The sequence below is a fragment of the Calliopsis andreniformis genome, chromosome 1 (genome assembly GCF_051401765.1).
Source record: "Calliopsis andreniformis isolate RMS-2024a chromosome 1, iyCalAndr_principal, whole genome shotgun sequence".
NCBI lineage: Eukaryota > Metazoa > Arthropoda > Insecta > Hymenoptera > Andrenidae > Calliopsis > Calliopsis andreniformis.
In genome coordinates, this window is record NC_135062.1 from 829196 (window position 1) to 855129 (window position 25934).

Below are 25934 nucleotides of genomic sequence, written 5' to 3' on the forward strand. Positions count from 1 at the left end.
GGTTGGTCACGTATATCAACATACAACGGTTTTCGCGAACGAGATAAAGTGCTCGTTATATCATCGCTTTTTTAAACATCGTGTAACTAAACTATATTTTGTATCTCCGAAAAGAGATACAATTAAATAAACTATTAGGTTCTCCGGAAAGTTCTTTTCGCGTTCGTCACTCAAGGCTTTGTGTCGCTGGGCTTATGTAAATAAACAATTAGGCCACTCTACCGTCAACTTTATGGTCATTAGTCATCTTCTGGTAGTACAAGAGAACAGTTCTTGACGTTAGTAGAAAGTGTATCGAGTGTTTTTCGCGTTGTGAAAGATGGAAAACCAAAAGATGCATTTGCGTCATGTTATGTTTCACTGTTTTAAAAAAGGCAATACGTCTGAAAATACTGTAAAGGAGATTTGTGACATATATAGGGCTCAGTTTATAACTGTTCCAATAGTCCGTAATTGGTTTAGAAGGTTTAGAGCCGGAAACTTTAATCTAAAAGATGAAGATCGCAGCGGTCGTCCATCCACCACTGATATCGACCTTATCAAGCCCTACCTCAATGAAAATCCAAGATCTAGTGTTTGTGAGATAGCAAATACTTCAAACATTCCGCGCACAACGGTTCATGAGCATTTGACCAACCTTGGTTACGTTAATGGCTACGAAAGTGTAGGTCCCCCATCAACTGACGGAAAGCAATCTTCTGAACCGAATCTCGATATGCGATTTACTGATTCAATGTAACAAAAGAGAGCCGTTTTTAAAAAGGTTGGTTACTGGGGATGAGACTTGGATTCTCTACGACAACATTGCACACAAACGATCTTGGTCGACTAGAAATAAGGGTCCTTTAACGATGGCAAGAGCTGGACTTCACCCGAAGAAAATATTACTTTCAATTTGGTGGGACTGGAAAGGTATTCTTTACTACGAGTTACTTCCGCATGGGCAAACGATTAACAGTGAAAAATATTGCATTCAACTCGAAAAATTTAAGGAAGTTATCATCGCAAAACGTCCAGAATTGGTGAATAGACGTGGCGTCGTGGTCCACCACGGCAACGCGAGTCCACACGTTTCTTTACCCGTGCGAATGAAGCTTTTAGAGCTTGATTGGGATGTTCTACCACATCGTCCATACTCTTCAGACCTTGCACCATCGGACTATTATTTGTTCCTTTCTCTAAAAAATTTTCTTCGCGATAGAAAAGTCACATCAGTTAATGAAATAAAAAACGGCCTTGAAGAATATTTTAACAATAAGCCAAGAAAATTTTGGAAAAGCGGCATTATAAGACTTCCGGAGAGATGGCAAAAGGTGGTAGAACAGAACGGATAATACATTACTCAAGAATAGTACATAGCACGCAAAATATTTTATACTTATCACCTATTAAAAAAACGAAAAGAACTTTCCGGACAATCTAGTACTTGTACCCTTATACTTTTCTTAAGTGACGACCAGTCCAACTAATTTCTAATGACGAATACTCCAACGATTCCGAGAAAGGTAATAGTAGTCTAAACCTCATATATTATATTGTTATTTATCCCCGGCTGCATAGCCGGGGCATAACAGTGTAATCATAGATTTTACTTATGATTTTATTTATTTTTGTCTAAAGTGTTCATAACAAAAAATATATTTTTTAAAAATGTTTTTAAAAACATTAAAAAAATATATTTTTAGAATCTTTTTAGGTTTATATACAGTTAATTTTCAACTTGATATCCCATGTAATTAAACGTGTATAGAACAAACATGTTCTTCAGAGTCCGAAATTCATGCATTTAATAGTTTCAAAGATAAAAATTGATTTATAAAAAGCAGTTTTCTTGAAACAGACAAAGACTGATATTGGAGCCCTGTTCTGTTTAAGCTTAAACAATTCCAAAATTTACAAAATGACTTATTTTCTGGGCATACAGTTTATTACTATCAAAATTTTATAAGAATCACAGACATACGAGAATGGTCAACAAAGTGACCTTTAAAATCATTACGAAGGATCGACAACGCATCGAAACGCAAGTCAGTAATCCTTGCATACCGCGCGCGTAAAGCCACTCCCACACAAGATCGCCGCTAACGCGAACATAGCTGAGAACACGCCAAGAGGATAGACAGATGGAGAATACGTGCTGCAGACAGAGTTAGAAAATTCCGAAGATGACCAAAAGTACCCGAAAATCATCGAAGGAGTGCGTAGGCAATGTTCGGGGCGAACATGTCAGAGCTGTCTGAACGGGTGATCGCCTAGCTCGGTATCCGGGCAGATCAAACTGGCGTTGCTCGTGTACTGCAATAGATATCTTCAGAAAAATGAAAAGCAAATTGTTGTTTATGTGCAAAATCCAGGTTGAAATTACGTAAAAATACGGTACAAAGTTTTACTTATGTCAAAACTGCAATTGCAGATGGATACAGGAATCTAGAATTAATACAAGACAATGTAGGTAATCATTAGCACGAGTTGACTTAACAAGATTGAACAGAGATATTTTTAATAGCGATATATATTGCCTTTTGCATTGAAAAATTTGTCTTTTACCTACTTTTAATTTCTGACCATTTTAAAAGCGGGAGTATTGGTTTATTATCTAGAAATGGATTTGAAAATAGGCAGCCTAGGTAGTGTAACAACCAACCGCGACCTCATCTGTGAGGAAATCCAGTGTCGCAGGACATTTTCCCGTTTATAATTAATAAATAACAAGAGATAATTAAATTCGAACAGTGGCAGTGATAGAAAACCCTAACCTCGAATCCTTAATCGAATTCTTAATCAAATCCTTAATCGAACCCTCGCGCAAGCGACATGCAGCGCGCGTGCTCACACACAATGGAACGCTTCCCACTACGCGTGCGCACAGGATTGGTACGTCCGGATGATGACAGTACGAGCCAATCAACAAACAACGCTCTCTATACGCCGGTGCAAACACTACCAGACGCATGCGCCGAAAACCGGGAACCAATAGAGAGCGCATATTCTGCGATGACTCCTACACGCGCAGGCGCAACATGACGCTACCCCTACACCGAGGTCAGTCATTGGGCGCAAAAGAGGGAGGCAATTTCCCCGTATAAATAGGGCAGCGCCAGCACCAGAAGACAGTGTAAAATAATAAGAATTAAAATACTAGTTCTCTCCAAAATTCCAAACCACACCAAGGGAGCTTTAACCAGCTCCCTGGTTCTCTAATACAAGGCAGCTTCAACCAGCTCCTTGGCTCTCTCATTCAAGGCAGTTTTAAACAGCTCCTTGATCTCCTCGTTCAAGGCAGCTTTAAACAGCTCCTTGATCCCTTCAGTCTAGGTAGCTTTAGCCAGCTCCTTGGATCCTCCGAATCGAGGCAGCTTCGATCAGCTCTTCGATTACCGACCGAGGCAGCTTCAACTAGCTCCTTGGCCTTTCCTCGAAACACATCGTCACTGCCATCTGCTCAAATTAAGAGTAATTAATATTCTGTCTCTACAGACTTTCGTGATAAGTATCAATTCGTAAAGTGATAGGAATCTATCGCATCGAAGACTAAAGGTAGTACTACAATAAGCATAGAATTAAGAATCTTAGCATTGTAGAACATTTAGACTAATAAATGATTTCATGTATTATTTTAAAAGAGAAATCATAGTCTATGAAACTTATTTCTTAACCGGACGCCACACGAATCCTACTCCCTCTTCACAGGTTAGCCGCTCTATCTGTGGACGTTTTATGTACAACGATACACGATTCGTTACAGTAGAAAGTACATTTACGGGCTGTTTTGGTTACAAATCCATTCACTCAATAACGGTGGTGACGAATAAGAGTCGAAATAATGTTAGTTGATGCTCGATCCCTTCCTCCCGTATAGTCGGTCGAACCGGTCGCTGTACGAGGATTAGTGGTAAATAGAGGGAAAAACGTTCAACGTGAAATATATAAGAAAGTTGTACAGCTTATCAGTATTAATAATGATAGTAATACTAACAATAGAAAGTTATGTATTGACAATTATTGTGAATTCACATGTTGTTGAATTGGAATGGGCGAAACAATGTCGGAAGACATTTTCTATCGAGAGAAATTGGATACACTTTTTTTGACTCCTTTTTGTACTCCGCTCATATGTAACGGCCCTTCCTATACCTGCGCCATTGCCCTAGGGTGATCCACAACTTCCTACGCCATGTATATAGCAATCTCTTTTTTTCGCCTAATACGCTCCTGTTCTACGATAGCTACTCCTCTCATGTACAACCCTCTTCATTGCGTTCGTAATATTTAGTTAGTTACAATTGCCTTCAACTATTAGTTTTATATACTTTTTTCATTACACGAATTGTAGAATTTAGAGATACACGTACTCAGTTCCACGCCATTTATAATATTTTATAATTATGAATAATTTAAGTTATTATTGTAAATATTACAATAGGATAGCGATTACTCCGACTTACTGCGCTGACGCGTACTCAAATTTTTCGAGTATATAAGGAGGTGCTCCAGCCACATTGCTTAAAGAAAACAGATTTGGGCGACAAGAACAACACTTTGACTATCTTGGAAACAGATGAAACACTCTCAGTGGTTATTAGAGATCGCTCCCTTCGAGACATGGTCGCTGTGGACCATAGAGACTCAATGCGCAGAAGATTAAAGATGTTTGACTCCTTCGAGGGTTTTCGGGTACTTTCGGTCATCCCCGGATTCTTCTAATTTATTGTCAGCTACGTTCGCGTTCGAGACGATTCTGTCTGGACGGAACCTAATGTGTGAGTCTCCCTATCAATAGAGACGCTGACCTGCATCGTGGTCTCGTATCACGCGTTTCTTCTCCGATGCAGGTATGCTACGTGGGGACGGACAGGTGGAAGGGGAAAAAGGCATATGAGGGACACCTACGTTGGACAGAGCTTTCTAAGCGGTTCCTGCTTTCTCTGTACTCTATCACTTATCTTGAACAACTGACTGCCGGCAGTTTTTTCGTCTATGCTTCATCGGTATATGTTGTGTGTGATATTTCCTTCAACATCTGCAATCTTTAAAACTTTATTATTAGATTTATTTCTTAAGATTTATTTCTTCTATTGCTCCTTCTCAATACATCTGCGTAATTACGAAATCCTGCGGCTACTAGTTTGCCGTATAGACATGTTAACTTTAAACTTTAAAGTTTAAAGCATTATTAGTGCAAAACAAAGGCAGATCGGACACTAAATCATAGGATATTCTGTGATTCAAATGGTGTACTCTACGACTCCTTGAAATATTAAAATGTATATTTGTTACATCCTGTATATTATTCGTAATATTAAAGTTGGTATTTGTAACGACAATAATTAATATTCGTAATGAAATAAAAGTAAGTGTAACAACGGATAATATACAACATAAGTATACAACAAATTGCAGCTATATATTCAGTTGTGTAATAATGAAATATTTAGCATGTCGCGGAAGTCGCGTCTTTAATTTCCTAGCCTAGTTTTATATTTATCACTGTTATGTAAAAGGTCTGATTGACTTAGTATACTTTGATAATAATAGTTTAATATATTTTTTATATTCTACATAGCAATTGCAGATCACGATACCAAAGAAGAAGACAGAGGTCATAAAAAGAAATGCAAATATATATAAAGGGTGTAACAAAAATGATGCAGTTTCTTGAAAAGGGTGATTTAGGGGGTGATTTGAAACAACTTTTTCCTTAGCGAAAATGTAAGATGAGGCTTTGTTAACGAGTTATTAACAAAAAACACCGGCCAATGAGAGCGCGAGTTTGTCGTTCGAGCGACCGCGGTAGCGTTGGGTACGCGCGCTAGATGCTACGATTGTACTCCGAACAAGAAAGTCGGCATGCGTCGAAGGAAATAGCATTAGTATGAAAATATTTACATAACGTATAAACGAAAAAGCAATGCAACAAAAGAAATGAACGAAGAATTGGAGAATTAACGTTGAAGATAGAAACGTTGAAAGTAGTCTGCGTTAGATTTAAAAAATAATAATCATTAATGAATTAAATGCAATTCATCTGTAGTTTCTGAATCTGTGTCACTGGGTCATTGACCCAGGTCATCGACCGTCGAAATGGTTTATGGTAGGGTAGAATTTTTCCAAAGAAGCTCCTTGTACCCCCACGTAGTTTAAGCACCTCAGACCTTCCTTGTTCGGACACTCCGAGATCACGTCTCCTTCGAAACCAAAGCAATAAAGCCATAAATTACCTAAACGCGTGCCCCTGATCTCTGGTAAGGTGGTTAGACTGGTCTTAGTAGCGACAACTCGAAACATGGTGCTAAAAATCTTTTTCTTATTCTTCGGGGACGGAAAAAACTTTCTCTTCTTCGCGGACCCTTTTGGACCGATGCACGATGTTTCTGTTTTCTGTCTCGAAGCATTGGATACGTAGGCAATAAAAGAGTGGAGTGAGCGCTTTTGTAAAACTGCTTGTTGGTACTCGTTCTGCACTTCTGCAAAGCACATGTTTTCTTGACAGATACTGATTTTTTTCTCTCTCAATCTTGTAGTCGTAGTGAAAGTTAACTCATAATACAACGATGGGAAACTATGTGAGGGTAGAAGGAGCTTCTTTGAAAAAATTCTAAACTACAGGTGAAGTTTGTTCTCCTTTTTCCTTTATTTTTTTGTTGTATTGCTTTTTCGTTTATACGTTATGCGAATAAGAAATTTACATATTCGTGTTTTTACGTTGCACGTAGTGTTCCTCCATTTTAAATAATTATTCACTTCAAGTTATAAACAAAAAAAGGACTCGGTATTATTTATTATGTCGCTTTCAGTTTTCATGCTAATGCTACCTTCTTCGATGTATGACGACTTTCTTGTTCGGAGTACAACCGTAGCATCTAGCGCGCGTACCTAACGTTACCGCGGTCGCTCGGGCGGCAAACTCGCGCACTCATTGGCCGGTGTTTTTCGTTAATAACTCGTTAACGAAGACTCATCTTACATTTTCGCTAAGGAAAAAGTTGCTTCAAATCACCCCCTGAATCACCCCTTTCAAGGAACTGCAACATTTTTGTTACACTCTGTATAAGTACTTAACTTGAACGAGATTAAACGAAACGGTCGTAAGATGACGCGTCAATATTAAACCAGAAACTAAATCAGTCTTTTGCGCCATCTCTAGTAGGATTTCTAGCATTAAACTCAAGACGATTCAAATGAACGAGGTTTACTCAATTTCTACAGTCACAAATATTTTCTGTAGATAGATAGTAAACATAAACAAACTTCCAAATTTTACCACACAGTAGCGCTATTGTCGAACTATTGATTTAATTACGGTAGGTACATACATAACGAGAGTGATCCGGAGATACCAGTCTGCCTTTTCTTAAAATTAATTTTGGTATTGGAGTGAAAAACGTGGAATTTTCATAATCGAAAAAATGTATTTAATATATGTACGATCTATAAATCCATAACGCAGCTAAAAAGAATCCTTCAAAAATGTATTTTAGGCTTATATCAAATTGTTAACAGAAGCCATGAATATCTTTTTAGGGTAAGTAAAGGTACTTGCATTTGCAAACAGAAGTTTATAATTTTCATTTCTAATTTATGTAATATTATTAACAATTGTATAAATTAAAACTATAATTTTATGTATAATGAAGAACTGTATAATAGAAATTACAAATAATATGTGAAAGCTATAGTTCTAAAAATGAAGTAACATGTATAAAATTGTTTTTACAAATTGCAATATTTCATTATTTGTAATATTATTTATAAATTATCTTTATAGTATCAACACTAAAAATAATTCTTTATTTCATAACAATATTCAAATATGTTTGATGTATAATACGAGGTATACTTTTGTATAACTAATTGTACATATAGCATATGATTTTATATGCTACAAGTTGATTTTATCTTGTATATTAAGTAAGTTAGAAAAGGAATGCAGATCTAATTGGTTTCAGGAATCATCTCCTGTACTTTGAACAATGCTTAGAACATTATCTATTTGTTAAAGACAGGTTGTAGACATCTTATATTAATTATATATATATATCAATCCAAGTTTTAATTTTCAAGCCAGAGATTTTAGAAGTTTCCACAACTATGCAAGTTGTACAAAATTGGATCAAATTTAAACTTGCTTTAAATTGAACCTATATTATTTATGAAAAGAACACAGTTAAGATACAGAATTAGTGAATGGTTCAATAACATGTATGTTTAATGTTTGATATTGATAATTAACATTTCTCTTATTGTGTAAAGCGATTTTTACAAAATGACTTCTCACATATGTGACTCATTACCACAGGAAATGGAAGACAGAAGTATGAGAAAAACTACTTTTAATCTATACCCTATTTTGATGTATTCTAGATTTGGACTATTTTTTTACTTCAATAGTATATAAAAGGTATTGCTAAAGAATGCATAACTACAATTTAATAATTTCTAAACAAATATTTAAAAGTTTTAAAAAATAAAGCAATTTTATGATACAATATCTGCTGATCTGTAAGTATATTAAAGTTTCTTATTTCAAGTTCTATTTATAAAAATTAATTATAAATTAATTATAATTAATTATAAATTAAAAATTATAATAGCTGCATATTTTTAAAGCATACAAATATTTATAAATTGGGACAAAGATAACACAGGATACATATTTGTATAGAGATCTTTCTCGTTTAGAATAATTCTTAATCACTGTAAAAATGAGCTTCACATGTTTTGAAATATTTTGTGCATACACAATTTGAAGTATGTCAAATGCTATAGAAATATAAACCTATATCTTGTGTATAGTTTTATGTGCATAATGTACGTCAAACTAAATAAGTACATACAGTTTTTATTTGCATAGTAGATTGAAAGAGGTTATAGTATTTGGTTGCTAAGACTACATGTATGTGCTGTTAAATATTTATTATACTATTCTGAAAATATAATAGTAATAATTTTTTATAAATAACGTTTTTAGATATAAATAAAATTTTGTTATGTAAAGTAGTGTTGAAAAAATTATTAATGTAACTTTAACCTGAGGATAAGGTTACTGGGATGGACATTACACATTAAAGCAATAAAGATACGTAAGATAATATACCTATATCTTGAATAACTATAGAGTACATTATACAATATAAAGAGTATGTAAAGAACAACCAAACTAACGAAAGTTTGTGAGTAAGAATTAATCAAGGTGATTCCATTGCACCTATGTTTATACTCTTACTTCTTAAGTGTGCTCTATGGCGGCGCGGCGCAGCGCTTGACAGGTATGTCACGTCACGATCATAAATATTTTGGAAATGTTTATATATATTTAGCAATTTGTTAAATTATTTTAAAAATTGTGTTTACATTCTAAAAAGCATAATTGACATATACTTTAAAAACATTAAAACAAATATAAAGACAACTAAAAATCAAATACAAAATTAATGAAAATAACAAAATTAGATTGTTTGCAGATATCATGTATCTTACAAGAGAAACTCAGAGTGAAAGTAGAAAGTACAGAAACATTAGTAGACTTGGAAAGCAATAGCCGAAGGAAGATTATATGTTTGTAATAGTTATTTAATTGTGTATATTGATATAATAAATTAGAGATTATTATAGCAAAAGAAATTTGTTTATACATATAAGTATGTCTATTTACTTGTATCAACATATAGCGAAAATTAAATACTTTAAAATATTTTAACATAGAAGTTTTTAATAACTTAAAGGAAATATGTTGATAATTAGTGTCTATTGATTAATTACTATTGTGTAATATAATATTGTAGATTGCATATAAGTGATAAATTTCCAAAAAATAAGTTAAGAATGAATCATTTAAATTTGTAACTTCGTAAATGAGTAATATTTAAATTAATTAATAAGGTAAGGACTGTACACTTAATACCTTTACTTTTATTTACGCCAGAAGTATCCATGACTTCACATAATCTATTTACATAATCATTACACTTTTGAATCGGTGGAAATCTACTAGAAAGGCTCTCACAAAATCAATCTCCCATTTGAAACTCAAGGTCAAAGTCTTTTTAATTACATTATATTCATAATAAAATTTATATGCAAGTATGTTCAATATACATGTATTTTAATCTTATATGTCATAAGATTTTGTTAACAACTATTTTACTTATGTTATTATTTTCTAAATTGTAATTAAGATGTCGGTTTTTACCCGTTAATGTTCTAGCCTTTAAAAACCTTGTTCAACTAAAATGGAAGTTGCCACTATACATAAATATTTTCTGGCAAAGTCTGCTAATGGTAAATATTTTTTCTCAATTTCTTCCCAATAAGTAAGGAAATTTGTTTTCCTATTTATATAAATACATTTCTTTCAGATAATTATCCATTTTCTACCTTCATGTTACTTTATTCTGAAACTTTATTTTCCTTTTTAACGTACCTCGAAATATATATTATTTAATTACTTTGTATAACATCTAATTAACAGTAATTTTGAAGGAAAAACCGATATAGTCTTACAAAGTGGTATATTGTAAAGTAGAAAGGTAGCACACCTTGAGAATGTATTAACTTGTATTTATTAAACATTACTAATTAACTCTGTTTTATATGTACATTTTTTTCAAAGTGTTTTTTATTAGCATATAGGTACATAAAAATTATATGAAATTTTAACCAGAGATTTTAATTTTTATCTATTAAACAATTAAAAAGTCCAAAGTAAACTTCATTACACATGAAAGAGGCACCACAAAATAATGTACACGCACTGAATATTGTTCATTTATTTATTTAAATTTCCAATTTTCAAACAACTGTGCTATTATTTTGTTGCGTTGAATTTCTTCAATACTTAAAATATGATAAAAAAAATATGTTTCTATTTGTAAAATCCAAGGTGACCTTGATTTCGGCTTAAAAACAAACTCTTCGAAATTTTTTTACTGATATCTATCGTATATCCCGTATCCTGTAACTTTTGTTCTAAATTTTGTTTGTCAGGTGACTACAAGTAGGTGAAAAATCGTGCGTCGCGTTAGAGGTAATACCCTGTATTGGGGGTGTACCATTTAACGCAACGTATGACTTTTCAGCTATTTGTGGCTATTTGACAAGAAAGTTTTAAATGAAATTGATCGGTATCGTATATACGAAGGGCATTTAAAAAGTTCCTTACATCTTTTAATTAATAAGAATAATGGTTTTGTTTAGAATAAGATCAGATAAGAGCGTGAACAAATTGAGTTGTTCATATCGTTCTTTCAATTCATTGTGTGGCCAGATAAACAGACTAATAGATTAATAAATGCTTTTCTGAGAAAATGTTAGGAACTTTTTGAATGTCCTTCGTACAACTTCGATGATAATACAAATTTCAAATGCAGAGCTGGGGGAAAGTCTTGCAAAATGGTTCAGGGATAAGAGGGGCCCTTTGATCAAGTAAGTAAGTAACCGTAATCGATTTAGTCATTATTTAGTACTTTCGCAATCGCTTATTTAGTACTTTGGTGAAAAAAATTGTACATGCTAGACCTGAAAATGTACGTGAAATAAGGTATGGCCTATTCCACTCTGACTAATTTTATTAGGTCCGTATTTCTTCCGTGTCGCTTTTTCCCAGCTCTGTAGAGTAATTGTTGTGTAGTGATATAATAACTTCTGTATTAGCTAAATATGGTCTTTTTAAATTTGGAAACAAGGAAAGAACAGATAAAATATTATTTCATAAAAGTTCTTTATAATGTGTGATTTTACTACTGATTGACAATTAATGCAATATTATTAATGAATAAAGTAATTAAATTTTATACATTACTAGTTGTTTATTATTTATAAGCATCTAATATTATCTTATTGGGAACCTGTACCTATTAAAATACACAAAACTTACTTTAAAATAATAAAGGGAATGTATTTTAACGGGTAAAACAGTTAAAATAACATCGAGTGAGATGACTTATAGTCGAGAGCTGTGAATGCAAAATCCTCCTTTTACAATTTTTCTGGGTACATATAAACTATCTGTTTTCGTTAGGGAAATGAGAACTTTAGTCCTTCGCCTAATCACTTTCTGAAACTTTAATTCGAACTTCGATTTGAAAAGTATGCACAAATAGTGACCTAGATTGTGTTAAACGGAATATTTTATCATATTTGTCCTTTATGAATCACGACTAAAGTTAGTCATCCAACAATGCATTTATCTCAATATTTATAAAGTATTTAAAAAATTCGGTTCTACTGGGCTTAGTATCGGTACCTACTTAGTTCTCATAGCATTAAGTTGGTTAGTATTAGCATCAGTATTGAAAACTGATGTCGAGTCACCGCGATTTCAATACCTTTTGATACTTCCAATTAATTGTAAGTAAATACATTTGTATGTAGGTATTGAATTAAGTATCATCAGTATGTATCATATCAGTCCCATCATTATTTGCGACGCCGATTGAGCTTTTAAGTAAGGGGAATTAATACGTTTATTTGCTTTTCATACGAATAATGAGCAATTATCAATTTTACTACAATGATTTAAATTGTCCAATATTTAAATATTTTCATAAATGCGTACATATTTCTGAATCCTTATGTAAATTATTCATTGAGGCGATATATTATGAGTTGCTGGTAAGCTGATAGCTGGTTGTCACTTACATATTTTGTCAAAAGTAATACTATAATGTGAAAAATAAGCTACTAGAAGTTCTTGATTTAGACAGCCTTTCATTTCACTATAATGATACATTTGTATACTAGATACTCTAGCTTACATAACAGTGTTTATGAATATATGCATACGTGAATATAGAATACGTAGAGCCACATATTTTACATATTTAATGATTGTTACAGGATTTAGAAAAAGGTGATTTCAATTTGTCGATCTGTTCGTGGCCGACGTCGACGACGACGTCTTCATCGTGGGTGTCGACGTCGGCCGAGAGCAAGGTCGATCTTGAGGAAAAGCTAAGGAATAAGCCGAATGTAGAGAGTATAGAGGTGGAAGTAGAAGTTGCTGCGAACAATGAACCGATAGGTACGTAAACGTAGAGAAAGAACGGGAGATGCGGTCACAGTTACTCGAATGAACGAATGAACGCGAATGTAATATGTCGTGTATGTATGTGTATGTGCAGTAGCGGGGACGGCAGCGACGACGACAACGTTGAAGACGAGGACGCGAACGGGAACAGGCACGAAAACGAGTGAACCCGACCGGTGGAAGGCAGTCTGCCGCTTGCTTCGCCGCTTAGTGTTCATCATGCTTCTACTAGCGAGCTTGGTAGCCTGTGTGGCTTTACTCGCCATATATGCAGGTCCTATTTTCTTTGCGCAGCTGCTCGTGGTTGTTCTTGTCGCGTATTTAGTCTCCGGTGGACGATTCAGATGGTTCTACGTTGCCTTCAAAACTTTGCCTAGAGATCTCACGTGAGTAACTTGCATGTAGTTTAGTTTTATGTATCTTCATGTCATTCTCATGCATGCATATATAGCATAAATTATACGAACGATTAATATTGGAATTAGTCAAATATGCGAAACAATTTATAAACTATTACAAAATATCTATCTCAACACCTACTCTATATTAAGTTTGTAAAATAATGAATATGATCTCAAACGTGGAAAATTTAAATTATATATCTTTTAAAACAATTCTTGTATCTTTTATTTAAACAATAAACTATATATTAAGAATTATCAAAATCTATACAACATATTTATCTTTTCAAAAATATTAGTACACAATAAAAATATTGTGTTCAAATTACTTTGAAAATGAAGTTAGCACAAACTACAAGTAGATAATTCGAAATTTATTACGCACATTATAAACATTTTCGAATTGAAGTAGTTTCTTTATTTCTCTCTAAATTACTGATTAAATTTTATTCTTTACACTTATGTACATGTTTCCTAATAATCTAATAAATAATTCATTTGCACATAAATTATTATTTGTAAACCACAATTATTTAAATAAATTACAATTTTGGTTATGAAATATTAAAATTTATGTAATTAAATAGAATTATATTAAAAGAGTTAAAATGTATATACCAAATTAAGTTATACAATTGAAATTCCTATACCAGTTTTGTAGCTGAATTTATATTAATATTCAATATGGAGATAGTAGATATCAGTGTATTTGTACATAACATGACATTTTTAGTACGCGTACTCAATACGTAATTAGAATATACCCAGGTAGTTGTGCAAAATGGGAGTTCATTCATTCTTGCTTGTCATGTGTTAAAGGTAAACACATTTGACACTACCTTTACAATTTAGTGAATCAACGATCAAAGTTTAATGTTACCTTTTATTAAGAGTGAAGTGATTCTTAAAGTATCGCGAGTAGCTATTGTTAATGACGATCATAGTAATTACTTTTATATGATCGCATAAGAAGTCTCTAATATGCGTCGTATGTAAATGCATCACAGCAAGTATATAACATTGAGTTTCATTGCATTAACGATGAACAAATATTCAATAACAATACAATATGTAAATAATTCGGAAAAATTCATATTGATTGATTCATATGATTAAACGACTAAACTTCTGTAATATTCTGATTGCTTTTCCGTTTTTTATAATAATCGACATGTCCAAGATACGTTTTTTATCGTTTTTTTATTACTCTATAAATTGTGTTGCTCGTATACAAAAATGTCTTTTATTTAAAATTATTTATAAAATACTTACTTAATATTTACTGCTTGTTAAACCTTCGCACGTCACACCTTGATCATTTGTACCTACTTAGTCGATTTTTTTCCGTTTATTATTACCTTTAAAACTGACAATAAATCTCTATTTTCCTAAATTCTAAAAAAATATTTAAGAAATACAAACCTTGGATATAGTTTTACTGTGATCATAAGTGATCCAGTCAGTTAAATCATTTTTCATTGTATTGTTAGATTTTCGAATATTTTCTTGGACAGATGTACTCGATTCTTAAGTTTATTTGTATTATAAAATACTTTGTATAGTTAATACATTATTTTCCACGGCTTATCGTATCGTTCAATGAGTTATTCCCGTCCAATTAAGTCTTTCTTATGTTTTCAGGATCAAATGTTTCAATTAAGAATTATGTTATCGATGCACTTAGGTGTTTTGTTGTTACCAGAGGTCATTTTTTCGTAGATCTTTTATCAGTTATGATTCTGAAAGTATTGCATTTCTTGTTTAAATATCCTATAAACTTGACTTTTCCTCCTTACTTATTGAATGACCCTCGTACAAGTTAAAATTAAGCACTATACATTTATTATACGTGTTATTTATTTGCCACCATCCTCCGATTCTTTGAAGTGTGAAGCTTATTGTTAATCAGTCAACTATGTCACACAACATCATCCCAATACCGAAATTCTTATTCTGGTCGACTATAATCTTCTAAAAGTTACTTTTTATTATGATTACAATAGTACTCTTATCGCCATTATATGATAATGTTTCATTTGAATCTGATAACATCTTACGTAATGATAACTTTATTCCATGAATGTGACGTACATCATCTTGCGTTTACTGCTGCTATTCCTATTATAAGCTCGATCTCTATCACCTATGCTTTCTATTGACAAATATGACTTTGCATGTTGATTATCTGGCTATTGATCATTACCTTTCTTCCATAGATTGGGACACTACGCTGTGTAATCTCAATGTTGATTCGCCTGTTGAAATCCTTTATTATTTTCTTTCGGATGCTATTAACTTTTGTATCCCAATGCCAAGCTTTTATAAAAAATCTAATTATCCTAATAGGATTTCTTGTCGCATTTTGCAACGCGACTTATTTAGACTTGAAACCTGGTGCAAAGCTAATAAACTTTGCTTTTAGCTTGTCTAAACTTCTTGTTATCCGTTTTACCTCAAAAAGATGTCTTTAATTTTGACTGTTCGATTAATTCTGGAGCACCTACTTAAGTCTGTAAACATTATCAGCGAACTTGGTATTGTATTTCGTTTTCATATTTTGAATATACCGGGAATAGCTTTTAAGAGTCTAAAGGCGAGATTTCTTATACACATCTAACGTTGCGGTCAGCCACTGCATCCAACACACACTCATAAAAACAATGAAAAAACACATGCAGTAGAACGTATGTATATTGAAAATCATCGTTGTATTTGGACTTTGTATTTGGTACATATGGTCTGATCGTTATGCTGTGTCAGATGCTTATAGGAAAACCCGCTTTGAAAGTTCTTTGCCGTTGTTATTCATTGGATCATTTCAACAATGTTGCTTTTATCAAAGGTTTATATGTGTATCGTTTGTTAGATCGGATCTCGACTATTATTCTGTTATTTGGAATTCTTATTTTTTTCTCTATACCTGAACAAGTCTAACATAAATTCCTCCTCTTTATAGTCTACAAATGTGTTGCTCCTTCAATAACTTTGATATCACCATAGGTTCATTCCACGCGAAATCGAGCACGTTTTGGAGTAAGTTTTTGTAGATTGCTCAAATTTGAATCTGTTGTAGTCTTTAACGATATTTAAACGTGCCCCAAAGTATTTTCTAAAATTTTGAAAATTGTCGATTTTACAGCTGTTTGAAGTTAAGTGCTAACTTTTTTTTTAAATTATAGTTTATAAACAAATCATTGAAATTTGTAAAAAAAATTATTTCGATTAAAAAGGTTGTTTTTTAATTATTTTTTTTTACATTTATTTTAAACAAATGCAGGTTTTTAAGATGGTGCGCGATTTTAAAAATCTGAAAGAAAGGAGAATATAGTTTGATCCTTCCCCTTGATGGACAAACTTTCAAAAATATAGACATTTTAAAATTGAACCTGTGAAAATTGCCGAAAGTTGACGCTGCGTCGAGTCAAACCGCCGCGGCGCGGCGGGCACGTCGTCGCTGGCAGCCTGGACGACTCCAGCGGACGAACGTGCGTTATTATTTGCGATCAAGGCGGCTTCACCCGACGCGTCAACTTTCGGCAATTTTCATAGGGTCAATTTTAAAATTTCCATATTTTTGAAAGTTTGTCCATCAAGGGGAAGGCTTAAACTATATTCTCCTTTTTTTCAGATTTTTAGAATCGCGCACCATCTTAAAAACCTGCATTTGTTTAAAATAATTGCAAAAAAATAGTTAAAAAACAACTTTTTTTAATCGAAATAATTTTTTCTACAAACTTCAATGTTTTCTGTATAAGCACCGTAAAGTTCATCTCCATCCGCTTACTAGTTCAATAGCTATAATTTATAAAAAAAAGTTAGCACTTAACTTCAAACAGCTGCAAAATTGATAATTTTCAAAATTTTGAAAAATACTTTGGGGCACGTTTAAATATCGTTAAAGACTACAACATATTCAAATTTGAGCAATCTACAAAAACTTACTCCAAAACGTGTCCGATTTCGCGTGGAATGAGCCCATAATTATACTCATTTATTGGTTCAATTATGCTTATGAATTATTTAAAAATGTAGATTTACTATAAATCTATTTTTTACTTATACAAAACGTTTACATATTGACGTTCCTGTATGGAATTTTATTGTTAGATGTGACTTACTAAAACATGTTAAATATCACCGGGCAGTCATGAGTAGACTCAATGCTATTAATTACTATGTGTAAAATATTAGATTTTGCAGACTGATGGTTTCATGCTTTTAGACATCAATCGTTTAATTATGTTAATCTTTAGAAACTTATATTATTATATTATGTAATTATTAATTTTTCTGTTTTTCTTTTTTCATTTATTACCTTGTATGTTTAATTGCTTTGCCTGTATTATACTTTACTTTTTGCATTTGTTATATGTATCTATATCTATAGCGCCTAATACCGAATAGTAGCTATAACTTTGAAATCGCGAATGGTTACAAAGCAGCTATATTGCGAAAATTGGGGTGTAGATAAAACAAATAATGTACAGGTATCGATACGTTCTAGACTTGTATTCATACAGAAATAAGTGAATTCATTGTTACGTTCGATCGCAAGTGAGTATATCACGTAATTTATAGAGTGTTATATTTACCACAGTTTTGTGGTTAAAAATGTATGACAAGCGTCCTATTACCCCCCAGTTTGAGATAGAGGGTTGAAAATTGGCACAAACTAGTTTTTTGTTATAAGCTACTGAATGACTCATCACAAGTCGAATTTCGTTTTTACCTCCTTATTCGGCTAGATCCTTTTGGAAAGCATTCCTTTCCCTATTACCTAGCAGTAAAAATGCATCTTCTTTTACCTTCAGTGCTTACAGAGAGAAGTTACGAACTTCAGGTATCTGATAACAATCAAACTTTTTTTGGTGAATCTAAACCGAAAATAGTTAGAGTCATGTTCAAACGTTTGCCCGAATGGGTCTCATTGATAAAGATATTTAGTGTTGAAGTTTCATCACTACGAATCCAGAGGTCGTGAATTCCAATCCTCTCCTCTGTCCATTTCTTCTTTTCATCTTTGTTTTTCGTAGAAAATTCAATTTCTGTAAAAATCATCTTAATTTAATTATTAGTTACAATGCTAGTGCGGACATTAGTGCATCCGTGTGAAGTACCATAGTAGTAAGCCTCCGAAAAATTCTTATTGAACGGTAAAACGCGTAGCACCTAGACTAAATCAAAATCCCGAAAATCGAATATATTCTTAGAGTGCATGAAATTTCTGAGGCAGTGAATCTACGAAATTGAAAAAATAATTTTGTTTTATCATTTTCAAACACTTTAGAGACAAACATCATATTAGTACCATTTTTTTCACAATTTTACATTTCCTAAAAATTAATAAGTTGGAAAGAACTCATAATATCACAGGTTCAATAAATACGAAAAACTATCTTCTTTAATTTAAAAAAAGAGTCGTTTAAATTGAATGATCAGTTTTTGAGATATTTTTACCAACAGTTTGAAAAATGATGTTTCGAGAAAAATATGTTTTAAGTTGAGTCATTAATAATAGTCAGCTGCATTTAAAAGACTACAATTTTGCTAGTTTTTAGAACCTTGAAATTTCAAAGGAGTTAAAAATTTTAAGAAAACGAATTTTTGAAAGCTCTAGACCAGAACCTCCCCTTAAAAATATTATGATTGAATCAAGGGATTCTGATACTTTACACGTGGTTTATAGCTTGGGCACCAAGCAAAGAATAGCAACTTTTAAGCAATACACGAATGAGGTAGCAGAAAACACTTTCTTTAGAAAGCTAAGAATATTGAAACATAATAGGTGGTTTGACGTCTTTTTGTAAGTTAAAGGATAAGAATATTAGATAAAGCTTTAAAAAAGCTGTTTCCCCATCGCTTTCAATGACGTTGAAATACTTGGCAATTGATTGATATATCTTATAGTCGGCCTTATTGTTAGTTCCTGAGATATCGGCAAAAATATATCCAATAACATCTATGTTTAAAACTGATCAAAATCCGTTTCAATGACCTTGATGTATATTGTCAAGGATTTTCTTCTGAATAACCCTCATAATGCTTTAATTATCGTTTATTATTTGTTGAAACGTTATTTACTAAAGACTTTTGAAAAATATGGCACTCATTTTCAACCATATCGAGTGTAGCCGTACGTATTTTTATTGATACATAAATCACGATGATGGTATAACTACTTATTTTTAAGAATTATACTTAAAACTATGTGTTCTATATTATAGGTTATATGAACTCAGAAAAACGTGTGTTTTACAGTGATTGATTGAATTCTGCTTTTTCTGTGTGATATATCGTCCAAATCAGTTCACATGTTTGATAATAATTGGTTGATTCTGTGGCTGTATGTTGTGTCCGATTGGTAGATACCGCAGTGTGAAGATGGCTATCTGTCTGAGGGGTGTGACACAAAAGAGAATCTAACTTTCTTTAAAAACCTCACGCTTTGATATTTTCGAAACACGGTATTGTGGTTCTATGATTTTCGGATATAACTATTACGATACTATAATGTTTTTCGACCTCATTTTGGGATAATATCTGTGACTTTAACTGTTTTACGTATTGAAAATTTGGAAATACACAATAAACTTTTAAAGCGAAAATCAAATTATTTTTCGGAAATAAATTGAACAATGCATTGTTAAGTACATTGAGGTACAAGGTAATCATTTTGGACACTTACTAAAGTAAAAATAAAACGCAATTACGTTAAATTATTAATACATTTATTTCAATCACCTTTTCGGCATTTCCCTGCAAGTTTGACTTTGAATGACTTTCTCTAGATAGTTTTCAAATTCGTCTTAAAATAAGCTGCAATACAAACAAAAAATGAAAGTAGGATTCCATTTGAAATAATTGTCGTGATCTTCACCTCACCTTTGCGCGTCTACCGGGATAAATAAAAGTTCCACCACATGATATTCCCCTCAGTGCTGAACAACTTTCATCTGAAACATTTTTGTGTATAATCAATAGTTTTGAAGATATTCTTCTGTAACGCTTTATAATTTCCACTCTATATGTATAATCTATACTATAGATGTGAAAAGCTAACAATAATTCAGTAAGCTTTCATCCAATTTGTTTGATATTTTTCATAGTTGTTGCTAATACTATTCTGTTCAGTTGCACGTACCGAATTTCTGGTTAAACAATACACGTATATTTTTCGGGACCCTATCTTACGAGTCCAGAGGTGACTGCCTATGTGTAAATCCGCTACTGCTGAGATTTCCAGAAATGAAATGAGGTATGTGTCTAGAGGTGCTAACGTTTTGTGAAATATTTCTATGCATATTTTTCATGAACAATTAAAGCATGTCTGTATACTTATGAAATTTAATAATAGTATTCTCAATGAAAACACCTGGGAAGCTGTGGAGGATAGTTTGTTTCTAACAAGAAGTGACTTTGTAAGTGACAGATCCTGCGTTCAATACCCAGTCTGGAAGGAACTTTCTTATCTTTTTGAAATATTTAAATTGCATATGACATTATTTCACAAATACTGCAATTATCTTACATATGTTTTCATTTATAAATATATACCTAAAAAACATATTTACATTTTTCTCTAAAATAAATACATACATGTTGTATGCATGTATATACACATGTGTATGTAGGTTTCAAATCAGGAGTTGGGTATTAGATTTAATTTATCTCTTTCAAATAGCATATCGGTAAAATCGAGAGTACACCAGGAATCGCATCTCAGACTTCTATTATACGTACCTTTAGTAGTTTTATGACATCGAGATTCTCGATAGTCCACATCTATCGTGCAGCATATAGTTTCAAATATATGTATCTGTACTTTGCGTTACCTTTACCGTGGTTCGCCCAAAGTTGGAATATTGTTCAGCGGTATGGTCTCTGTAGTATTGATACCAAATATATTTAATTGAAAAAGTATAAAACTAACTCTTCTCCGATGCAATTTCCAGATCATAATTATATGCATCTGCGACTGCAACTCATTCCCCTCGAGCTGCCTAGAACTTGGCTAGACTTGTCATTTTTGTATAAAATATTAAATGGTTTAATTACATCTCCAGATATTTATTTACTTTTTGAATAAATTGCAACTAGAGTTAACTCCATACAGTGTACTCTTCTTCGCCAAGAAATACCTTGTATGCTATGATGAATGGTATCAACTGCATTATTATAAATGTCAATAAATATTGTAAGACGCTAGACTTTTCCGCTCCTTTTGTAACCTTCAAAGTGAAGCTTTTGCACCGTTTGACACCGAGTGAATAAGTATGAGTTGTAATGTATTTTGTATCAATGGGTTATTTCATCCGTTTATAAACATAAAAATAGGTATCGTGTTTAGGCTCATTTCCTTCGAGAAAATTTCACAAATTCACTGGTACTATTAAAAAAAAAAGTACGAAAATTATGAAAATGCAAATTTTGTAATTAGACGGTGTTACATTGTAACTCGCAAGGCTTTTCCCCCCAACCCTGGCATTCTCACATACTCGTAATCAGCGACACCATGGTATGCGCCAAATTGTTCGTAGTCAAATAAATTGTGGAATAAAGCTACAGATAAAGATGCAAAAATCATTCGACGGCGAATTTAACTGATCGATGAAACTAGCGGAATAACATACGAGTAGTAATTTTTACGAGTAGGTCGTAAATTATAGGTTTGGTCACAAAAGTATCCAGCTACCGAATACAATAGAGTTTATACATTTATATTTCTCTTACCTTGTAATCTTTATTTAAAAATAACGCTCCACAATTTTATTCAAATATACATGAAAAATTCGTTAAAGAATAGATTTTCAGTTGTTTATTTCCTTTACTGGTCTTACGTATAATGTTCACTTAATAACTAACATGATTGGATACTTTTGTGATCACCTGTATACATACGCATACTTGATCAAGGTCAATGTCGACTCGCAATATTGAAACGTATGTACGTACGGTTATGGTTTTGTTCTTTGTATTTCATTCATTAACATATACATGCTCACAGACAGTAGATGGAGCTGCCATTCATTATGTCATATCTTTTTGTCGTTGTTTATTCTTACCGACATTCAAGAATATTTTTTCTCAGATGGAAACACTATTTTCCTTGAAATGTTCTGTGATATTGTGGTTATGTTTGGCTGCAAAACTGCAGATTGCAGAATACATACAGTGACTCACATTAATATTTGATCATCACGGTGTTCTTGAGTTTATTGCTATATATTTTTGCTACTAATGGTAATGCACTGCTTATTTTCTATTGTATTAAAACATTCATTTATTTTATTTAATCCATATAGTTTTTTAAGCAATAAAGTAAAGTAATGCTTTTAATTTGATGTTAATTTGATGTATTCGGATACTTGAGGGAGAACGCTTTTATAGAAAATACTCCTTTTTATATTAGTAAGCTATTGTTGATGTTTGAGAATAATAAAAATAATTGAGTAAAGCTGCCGAATAAGGGCTTCCTTATCGATTTTGATGATCTTGAAATATGTTATAAATGACGATATTTTGAGAAACTTTTTCCTTTTAAAAAATTGACGGTCGAATTTAGTTTCCGAGATATTTGCAAAAAACTATTGTTACTACTACATTGAATTCTGCTTATACGTGCACGATTGTAGTAGTGTACAATTGTGTCCGTGGTCACCGCTCGTTACTATAAACACACTACGGCGATTGTCTACCTATGCATATAACGGGTAAACTTAAAGTACAAACTCAACTGATTTTAATGCTTATGAATTATGGCTTGCATGGCCGGCCACTGTTAGGATGTTAGGTGCATGGTTACCATTGGATGATGTGTTACACAAAAATTTACAAAAAGTTACACAAAAACGGGTGATACACAAAAATTTATTTATAGGTGCTATAGCCTGCGTCTTCAGGATTAGATGGACTTCCAGTCACTCAATGAAGACCCAGTGGGGCTAAATTGACCCACATATATAGTGTTTCGATGGGCACCCGTTATATATTTTGTGTCATACGGTGTTTATAAAAGTAGAAGATAACCGCCAGCTCTGCCATGAGACGCACATACTGTCGCGGAATGCACGTATACGCATATATTGAAAGTTTTTTTACGAATATCCCGGAAACTAACGTCAACCGCCAATTTTTTCAACAGGAAAAGTTGCGTAAAACATCGCCCTTTATAACATATTTTAAGATTATTGAAATCGGTGAGGAAGCCTTTATTCATCAAGTTGATCGAAGCTTCATTTTCAAGACAATGAAGTTCAAAAATTTTATTGTATTATACCTGTAGTCAGATGGCAATACTTGACATGTCTCTTTTTTTCAAATTCGACATACATACTCTTCCAAACGATGATACCTTTATATCACAAAATTTAAGAAAAAAAGTAAAATCGCTCTACTAAAAAATATTTTTCTAAGTTTTGCCATTTAACTACAGATACATGTTTGTATTTTTTAATTCTTCAGAAACCAAAGTAATATTCGCTTTTAGCTCCGCAGTACTTCTGTTGTTGTTCGAATCAGATAATAACATTATCCATGTGAGTAAACACAAACAGAAGTAGAAACAGAAGTCCCGACAACTCGAAAGTTACACCAAGTACACATGTATATTTGATAAATTTTTAAAGTCAATTTTTCCGAAAAGAGAAGCTTCATATGAAAAAAATTTATTTTTTTCTTTTTAATTTAATTTTTCATGAGAAATTATTCGTTGCTCGGTTGTACCATTGATAACAAAATATCCTGTAAATTAATATTCGTGATTGAAAGGTGTACTTCAACAGAGGAGGTTTGGGGTACGTATTATAACAGTAAAAGTTGATGAATTAGTTTTTTTGATGAAACATTAAATGAAAACAAATATTTAATAGTTTTGATCGAGAGTTTATTAAAAAATGTAACAACAATTACCAGAACAATGAGTAAAATAGTAATTAAAAATATTAATCAGGAATATTAATTATGTAATTGACCAAAAGTGCTACATCCTGTCCCACATTCTTCATATTTAATTACTAGGCTGCAATATTTCTAAAATTTTAATAAAAACTGTTACATGGTTATGGAAATAAGTTAAAAAACGCGGGAATTGTATGGCGTGTGATGCAACACGCGCTGAGTGGTGGCGTAGTTGAAATTTTGTTTTGGTAAAAGTGTAGCAGTTGTAACTGCGCATTCGTCCGTATGTCCATGTAGCCAGCACGTGAGCCAAAGATGTATTTTTAGTTCTGTGATTATAAGAATAGGTGGAAGTTTGTGATTAAAAGATTCTTTAAGTTCAATAGCGTAATGTTCGATGTGCGTAATATCCTAAATACACAACAAAAACAAAGGACGAACTAAAAATATGGTTAAGAGGAGAGCGGAAGACTATTTCACATGATTATTTGACAAAAATTGTTTTTAACATGCCCTAATATTTACAATAGGTTATTTGAGTACGAATATACTTGAGTACAAAATAGTTAGTGGGCCCTTTTGTAAAAGAATTCAGTTATTATAAATACAAAATAATGAAAAGATCGCGTGGCGGCTACTGTATTACCACCACACACTTAATTTATATTTTCATTTTCGTCTTCAATTTTCTATATTTTCGTTTATTCTATTGTCTCTTAACTTTCGATATTCTAACTTTCATTCTTTTAGATGTCCGATTTCCTGTTTATTCTTTACTCTTTGTGAAGGCACATTTTCTCTATACTTTTCTCTGGTTTCCGCTTCTCTCTTTGTTTGGGGCCGTCTCCTAGCTTCCTCTTTTGCTATGCCTTTTTTTCCCTTTTACTTTTTTTGCTGATCAAAGAAAAGCACGCGGGAGCACATAGGGTAAGTGCATCTAATACTGGATATTAATAATACTGGATAACGCTAACCGTTAGAGCGAACCGCGCTCAAACTAAAACAGTTATTTTCTAATATTACTGAATTTCTTTACAAAAGGACCCACCAAGTATGTCTTGCTCAAGTAAGCAACTAATTGTAGTACAGACGATCATGTTTGTACCTTGATCTCTCATCATAAAAGTGAAGGTGTACATCATAGGGCCAAATATGTGTTTCGTGGAGCAGGGAGATACATACAGTAGTATAAAAAATATTTTTTGTGAGAAATACAGTGTAACGGTAGAAATATGATTAAAAGTGATATTTGTTGAGACTAAGGGATTGGCGAAGTTTTTGTAAAGAATTAAATTACTGTACTTAACGTTTTTAAATGATTTCAATGAATTTACTTTTCTTAATACTTTAAATTAGTTTTTGCAAGCGAACAGTTTTCTATTAGTTACAAAATAGTATCAGAATTACATAATAAATTCCCACTAGAATCTCAGAAATCTACGTTTAAGAACACTCGTAATCACTTTAGAAAACCCATGAAGAAGAAACATCGTTGACTCAGTTACAATATAATCTTCACCCAGTTACAGTGCGTCTGCATTATCCATCTGCTTACGAGCAGAGCCGGTCGCAAATTTCAAGCCCGCCTGGTCCAACTCTGGAGCGCATATTTT

The 25934-nt window shown here is 32.6% G+C and overlaps 2 protein-coding genes and 1 long non-coding RNA gene across 5 annotated transcripts in view; 2 read left to right on the forward strand and 1 right to left on the reverse strand.

Moving 5' to 3' along the window:
* Positions 1-319: 319 nt before the first annotated feature.
* Positions 320-739, forward strand: LOC143180372 (histone-lysine N-methyltransferase SETMAR-like). Its single transcript, XM_076380060.1, has one exon. It carries the CDS (start codon positions 320-322, stop codon positions 737-739), a length of 420 nt encoding a protein of 139 aa, XP_076236175.1.
* Positions 740-7341: 6602 nt separating this feature from the next.
* Positions 7342-25934, forward strand: part of Fatp1 (Fatty acid transport protein 1) — a 182092-nt gene continuing 163499 nt past the window's right edge. For 2 of the 3 annotated variants that reach the window (XR_013002229.1, XM_076381296.1), the window contains exons 1-5: positions 7342-7522; positions 8297-8499; positions 8969-9266; positions 12835-13018; positions 13119-13410. Coding sequence is in view for 2 of the 3 variants with exons in the window: in XM_076381296.1 (XP_076237411.1) it covers positions 13244-13410 (167 nt within the window). In the remaining variant the exon portion in view is untranslated. Of the gene's footprint in view, positions 7523-8250; positions 8500-8968; positions 9267-12834; positions 13019-13118; positions 13411-25934 lie in introns of all 3 variants that reach the window. The other variant, XM_076381414.1, reaches the window with a different exon arrangement.
* Positions 20048-21057, reverse strand: LOC143181195 (uncharacterized). The gene is made up of 3 exons (XR_013002245.1): positions 20567-21057; positions 20308-20378; positions 20048-20241 (listed from the first exon to the last, which is right to left on the reverse strand). It is a non-coding gene; the product is annotated as an uncharacterized LOC143181195 (long non-coding RNA).

Coding starts and splice junctions, on each gene's coding strand:
- LOC143180372 (XM_076380060.1), top strand. CDS start 320: ATGGAAAACCAAAAGATGCATTTGCGTCATGTTATGTTTCACTGTTTT.